The following is a 7,500-nucleotide window of genomic DNA, read 5'->3' as shown; positions in this document are numbered from 1 at the left end:
AGAACAGCCCTAGCCTGTATATTGGCCATATACCACAAATCCCTGAGGTGGCCTTATGCTTAAATATAGCATATTCAATCCATGTTTAGTATTATAGAACCTGTTGATCTCTTTCAGAAAACTCTGATTAGATGACTTGGTGTTCTGGCTATGGGCGGTGACTATAAAAAGAGTTGTGTATACGAAAAGGCATCTTCACACTCATGCTTCATCACCTCTAACCTCCTCCTCCATTCTCCTCCCGTCCATTCTTCTCTCTGTTTTTTTTCCCCTCTTCACTTCCTTTTATGGATGTCTGCTGATGCCTGTGTTATTGTGGTCTCTGTCAGACCTGGGTTCAAATACTATTTGAAATATTTCAAATACTTTGGGTGCTTGCTCTAGCCTGCCCTGGAGTACCTCATGGGTGGGGTTTGCCATTTTGGACTATTTATTGGTCATTAAGCCAGGCAAGCTCAATAAAGCACTGATAATGTATTTGGAAATTATTTCAAATATATTTGACCCAGGTCTGGTCTCTGTAAGTTCTGAGAGCCTCCTTTTGCCTGATGCGGCCTAGATAACCAAAAGCCTCAGGGCCCTGTTGTGAGAGTGCCCCAGCTGGCAGGCATTTTCATTTCCCCGTGACTTACAGCCCGTCCCTAAACCTGGAGCTGGGGAGTTCTGGACCCCCAGGCCTCAATACGACTCTGATGTTAAATCTGATATGGAGGATAGTGTTGTTATGACTACACTGGTGTCTGCTGGGCTAGATGAACAGTGCTTTCCATGGTAACCGCAGATCTTCGGATGGATAGTGCAGTCGATGTCGATTAAGGCAGCCCCCTGCACCTCTCTGATTCAGAGGGTTGGGTTAAAGTGTGGAAGACACATTTCAGTTCAATGCATTCAGTTGTACAACTGACTAGGTTTTCCCCCTTTTTTTAATCTCACAAAATGTGGGATATTTGTGTGTGTGTTTGTGAGGCGTGCCGATCTGTTATTAATGCTCACTCTGTGTCTGTGTATTTTTGCTCATTTTGTCTTTGTGTGTGTGTGTGTGTGTGTGTGTGTGTGTGTGTGTGTGTCCGCTCTTGTAGTAGCAAGACGCTGAGGCTCCATCGAGGAGTCTGATGTGTACCGGCATGCTCCTGAAAGACCAGGAGGAGCCCCAGGAGCCCCGGCAATCAGGTTCCTTCAAGGCCCTGCAGGACTTCGTCGACAGCGACGGTCCAGTTTCTCCACTAAATATCTTCTCTTTCATTATGATTTGGGTGGGTAATGATATCATCATTCAGTGTGGATTCCAGGCTATAATGCTGCATCCCGCACTCAAAGAAGAGCTTCACGCGTTGCATATAATAATGTATTATTTCTAAATGAGACATATTCAAGGACGAACCTGTCGGTGTTGAACCGTCGTCAGTGTGGGCTAGCTCCCTCCCCCTCACACACTTCAGGACCTGATTTGAATTAAAACCTCTAGCTATCAACATTGGCATACATTTGACCCAAGGAAAAAAACTTTTGGAAAAAAGCCAAATCAAAAGGAAGATATGACTTGAAATCAGTATTTGTTGGCATTATTTTGTAAGACCAAAGTGGAACGTTGTTCTGATCTTGGAAAGTGGGTATACAAGGAGTAAACTCTATATACAAATGAATTAGTAGGGAACAGATTACATGTCTAGGCTTTGGTTCAGCAGGCTAACATGGTCCCTTGAGTGGTACTGATGACCCAGGTTTGATATCTTACTTGTTGTTTATTGTAAAGGGTCTTTGGGTTTTAGAAAATGCTATATAAGGGCCTATGAACAAAAACATAAGAATGTTGGTCCCATGTTTCATGAGCTGAAATAAAAGATCCCAGACATTTTCCATACCACAAAAACTTATTTCTCTTTCAAATTCTGTGCTATGGTTGATATCATCAATATACTGTGCTTTAGTGAATCAATCAATTACTGTGCTATGGTGTCATCATATCTGTGACATCATATTTGTCTCTAATGCTCTGCTCCCTTTTGTATTTAATATTAAAATAATTTAATATACTCCATGTAAGGTGCTCCTAATTTGTATCATTTCTTTGTGGACTTGTATTCTTTGTCACAAATGGTAACCTATTCCTATGTATTTGAACTGCTCGAAATAGTGGACAAAAATAACGAAAGGTACAATAGTGTGTGTTCACTGGTGGCCAGGGACTCGCCCCATGGTGACGAGGACAGTGAGAGCGCCCATGACTAAGCCACGGCGCCCACAGGAAACTGCAGAACTGCCCATGTGTGAACAAGTGTGGAAACGGCATTGTGGAGTAACTTCGAAGACAAGCTGCTCTGAGAATGTCATATAGTTGGATATGAGTTGACCCATTTCTATATTACAGTAACATAAAAGAAAGAGTACGGCCTGAATCCAGAACCTTTTGAGATAACATCCATTTTTATTCTGTGTCATTCGCAAAGACAGGAGAGGCTGCTGGAGGGGAGGACGGCTCATAATAACGGTCGGAACGTTAGATGTTCGTAGATAACATATCCCAAATTCCGCTCGGCCGTTACACGAGCACAGTCCTCCCCAATTAAGGTCCATTCAACCTCCTGTGTTGTCGAAACAGTATCTTCGTTCTACAGGAGTTTGCTTAATTTGTTAATCACTCAGTGTTTGGTCAGACAAAGAGTGGCCGGAGTATAAATGTCGCAGACAAAACTGCCTACCCAGGCCAGGAAGAGATACACACTAAAAAGTTCTGCCAGACATAGTCGCCTCTTGAAAGTTCAGATGCGGGCTTTTATCTCATTATAAAACATTTTTGGGGCAACAATAAGTACCTTACTGTGGATTGTTTTCATTTAAAATAGTCATAATAAACTCTTAGTAAAGAGGAATTTCTCACGCAATAATTTTGTTAGGACTGTCTGGGAGTGGTCTGATTGGGAGGGGGAAACTGAAAACTAGCTTGTTATTGCAGAGAGGTTTTGGGAAAAAACCAGGCCAAAAATCCATCCACTGAAACAGGCTGAATTTCAGGCAGTCTTTTAAACAGTCTTTACATTAAAAGGGCCTTATCATAATGTCCACAATTGACAGTATTGTTCCAACCTCTTAGTGTGGAAATGTATATAAAACACAGGAAAATCACATTTTTTTAACTGACTGGGCACTTAAAGGGGGAAGTTGGATATTGAGGTTGTACTTTTTAAATATTCTTAGATCTTATAGAATTCAAGACTGGCAATGGAATATATATGAAAGAAAACATGTCATCAGTGAGGAGCAACTAGCTGACAACAATGTACACTGAGAACACCTGCTGTTTCCATGACATAGACTGACCAGGTGAATCCAGGTGAAAGCTATAAGGGGAGGAGAACAGGTTAAAGAAGGATTTCTAAAGCCTTGAGACAATTGAGACATGATGCTGTATGTTTGCCATTCAGCGGGGTGAATGGGCAAGACAACAAGATTTAAGTGCCTTTGAAAAGGGTATGGTAGTAGGTGCCGGCCGCACCCGTTTGATTGTGTCAAGAACCGCAACGCTGCTGGGATTTTCACGCTCAACAGTTTCCCGTGTGTATCAAGAATGGTTCAACCACCAAAGAACATCCAGCAAAACTTGGGGGGGGGGAATCAGGCAGCGAGCTAACTTCAGCTACTCCTGTTTGAACTCTGTTGTTCTCCTATAGGGGCACAGTGGTGAAAGGCGCAAGGCGTTCGACACCTGGCTGCTTCGTGAAATGCGACTGTGAGTAACCTAAACAGGGGCACTACTTCTTCGTGAGGGGCAACTTACTGCGCGGAAGACTCGAGCGGAGGGCGAGGCGGAGGGCCATGACCTTAGTCACCGCTTTCCCCTCGTAAGGACCCTTCTCACACACACAACACACACACGCACCAGTCTAAAAACTCTGTCTGCCAGTGAGGCACCTTTGATTGTACTGTTTGTGTCTGTGTTCTTCTGGGTTCTCTATTGTCTGTATGCTCTGTTTGCACAATCCTGAGAGTGCATTTGTTTGTGAATACACTTACATGTATACTACTCTCTTCCTCTCATAGGGGGTGACTCCCATGTTGTGGAAATGCCTATATGGTCTTCTCTTCTCATCCCTTCCTGAGCTGGCTGACTGACTGACTGACTGACAGGCAGACACACTAGATGAAGTGCTGGCACGTCACAGTGTCACAAAAGGCACTGAGAGCCCCTCAAGAGGGTGGACGGCCAGGAGCTTGTGAATGTGTCACCTTCCCCGAGTCAGCTGCTATTCCTCACAGGTGTCACGGTGGGCATAGGGTCCTGTCTGTTACGACATTGGAGATGGCATACCGCGACAGGTGATCCATCTGAATTGAGGTGTAAGGCCAGCAAGTGTTTGGGTGACAGCTGAAAGGAATGAACGCAGAGGACGACGACAACATGTGATTAGACAAAACGATGAGATTTTTATTAAACAGATACACCGTTCTTTCTGCTTGGAAATATAGAGCTATGATCAATACACAAAACACATACAATAAGTGCATGATCAGCTGAAGTGAGATAGACACAATAATATACAAATGATACAGCAATAGCACAGAAAAAATACTCTCTTCTTCTTTGATTACACACACAAACCAGAACAGGTGTAGACACAAATATATATAGACAATATATATAGACAACTAAAACAAACAAATACACACATACAAGCTATGCAGGTACACACACATATACTCACGCACACACAGTCTTTCTCTCTCACCTGCTGCTCAGCCTCCAAGTTGATTTTGAACGGGTTGGCTTTCCCGTCTTCCGTGACTTGAGGCGACCACAGCCTGGTTTCTGGTCTGGGAACAAGAATCGGGTCACAATCAAACAAGAGCTCACTGTCAACTCCCTCGACCGCAGGTGAAACGATTATGGCCACAGACAAAACATCAGTTTACATGGCGGCTGGGCCACGGTGCGCTGAGCACTCATAAATCAAACCCAACTTTATAGACTTCCTTTGGTGTGTGAACAGTATAAAAGCGTGTGTGTGTGTGTGTAGGAGAGAGTACTTGTGTGAGTATGTGCGTGGGCGTGTATAAGTGTGTCTCTATTAGAGAGTGGGTGTGTGTAGCTCCTTTCTTGGCGTTGTTGGGTATGAAATCAAAGAACAGGAATGCCAGAGCTCGTCTTTTGCCAGCTCTGGAACATTCTACATAAGATGGAACGTTCTACGTGTGTGTTAAAGGTACCTTGGGATTCATCAAGTAAGTTCTGTAGTTAGTCCAACATGAATGTGTGTTTGACTAGCTATGTGTGTCATAGGATACAMCCAACCAGTGACAGTTTGTTGACTTCATTGGTAGTCACTTGTGTCAGTGATGTTTGTACACCTGTCTCAATTGTATGGCGTGCGCTTTTATGTGAGAGGCGCGTGCGTATTGGCGTACGTGTATGTATGTGTGTGTGTATGTGTTTATGTGAGACGACTAATATCCGTGTGTGCATTCCTGTGTGTGCATGCGAGTAGTGTGACCCCACAGTGTGACCCCTGACCTCTGGACGGTGAGGGTGAGCTGGTAGATGGCGTCTTTGATCTTGTTCTGGGCCTCACAGTGCATCATGTCCTCCGCCGGGACGCCCTCGATGGCCAGGATGACATCACCAGGACACAGGTTGGCCACCGCCGCCTTACTGCCCGGAGTGATCTGCCCAGAGAGAGAGAGAGAGAGAACGAGAAGAGTGGACACATGAGATTGATCATTATTAATTCCATTGTCACAAAKGATTCTAATAACGGTTGCTGTTATTAGTGTTGTCTTCGTTTACTTTGGGGAAGTAAGCCAACGTCTTCACTTTTCACACTGAGAAAGTGAACTGAACTGAGAGAATGAGGGAGAGGGAGATGGAAAGAGAGAGAGAGAGAGAGCTTGAAGTGAGAACCCCGGCTGCTGCCAAGGTATATTTTTACGATTCTCTCCCGTATGTAACTCGGTATGACTTGTAAAACTCGATCATTCAGACAGAGAGAGAGATGGAGAGAGAGATGGAGACAGAGAGAGGAGAGGGAGAGAGAGAGATCAGTAAGGAGCAGGTGCATGTGGCTGTTAATAATCTACTATTAGCCAGGCAGAAATGTGTGCCATATTTGTGTGGTTCCGTAGTCACACAAACAACATGGGGATATCCTTCTTACCTCACCACACAAGCATGCCATCTCCATCTCACTCCCTTCCTCCCTTGTCCCCTCCCTCCCTCACTTCCCCATCTCTCTCCCTATTTCTGTCTCACACTCCACCTCTCTTATTCTCTCTAACACTCTCTCCTTCCATCTCTCTCCTTCTCCCTCCATCTTGCACTCTTTCTTCATCACAATCAAATGGCACTTCAAAAGGCATGTACTGTCCCATGTAAACAAAATGAATGAACACAATGTAGTTAGGTTGGTCTGCTGTATATCAGTGCCACCTCGGGCCAGGCCCAATCTAACTACAAACAGATGACGAGGTGCACTGATATACAGCAGAACCAACCTGAACTAAGAATTGAGATGACGAGGTGGCACTGATATACAGCAGACCAACCTAATTACAACAGATGATGAGGTGTGCTGATATACAGCCAGACCAACCTAACTACAGATTGATGACGAGGTAGCACTGATATACAGCAGACCAACCTAACTACAGATTGATGACGAGGTGGCACTGATATACAGCAGACGCAAACCTAACTACAGATTGATGACGAGGTGGCACTGATATACAGCAGACCAACCTAACTACAGATTGATGACGAGGTGCACTGATATACAGCAGACCAAACCCTAACTACAGATTGATGACGAGGTAGCACTGATATACAGCAGACCAATCCTAACTACAGACAGATGACGAGGTGCACTGATAATGGGCAGCCAATCTAACTACAGACAGATGACGAGGTGCACTGATATACAGCAGACCAACCTAACTACAGATTGATGACGAGGTGGCACTGATATACAGCAGACCAACCTAATTACAGCAGATGATGCAGGTGGTGCTGATATACAGCAGACCAACCTAACTACAGATTGATGACGAGGTAGCACTGATATACAGCAGACCAACCTAACTAAGATTGATGACGAGGTGGCACTGATATACAGCAGACCAACCTAACTACAGATTGATGAGGGTAGCACTGATATACAGCAGACCAACCTAACTACAGATTGATGACAGGTGGCACTGATATACAGCAGACCAACCTAACTACAGATTGATACGAGGTGGCACTGATATACAGCAGACCAACCTAACTACAGATTGATGACGAGGTGCACTGATATACAGCAGACCAACCTAACTACCAGATTGATGACGAGGTGGCACTGATATACAGCAGACCAACCTAACTACAGACAGATGATGAGTAGCACTGATATAACAGCAGACCAACCTAACTACAGACAAATGACGAGGTGGCACTGATATACAGCAGACCAACCTAACTACAGACAGATGAACGAGGTGGACTGATATACAGCAGACCAACCTAACTTACCG

General features: G+C 44.5%; 1 protein-coding gene across 1 annotated transcript in view; it reads right to left on the bottom strand.

Moving 5' to 3' along the window:
- LOC111971624 (PDZ and LIM domain protein 3) overlaps positions 1–7,500 on the bottom strand; it is a 20,687-nt gene that overhangs the window by 7,286 nt on the left and 5,901 nt on the right. Inside the window, exons 2-3 of the mRNA XM_023998479.2 lie at positions 5,507–5,658; positions 4,725–4,809 (exon numbers count right to left, since the gene is read on the bottom strand). Coding sequence (XP_023854247.2) covers positions 4,725–4,809; positions 5,507–5,658 — 237 coding nt within the window. The remainder of the gene's footprint in view (positions 1–4,724; positions 4,810–5,506; positions 5,659–7,500) is intronic.

Source organism: Salvelinus sp. IW2-2015, linkage group LG13 (assembly GCF_002910315.2).
Source record: "Salvelinus sp. IW2-2015 linkage group LG13, ASM291031v2, whole genome shotgun sequence".
In the NCBI taxonomy this organism is placed as follows: Eukaryota; Metazoa; Chordata; class Actinopteri; order Salmoniformes; family Salmonidae; genus Salvelinus; species Salvelinus sp. IW2-2015.
The sequence above is the reverse complement of the archived record's forward strand: the minus strand, read 5'-3'. Positions and strand labels throughout refer to the sequence as shown.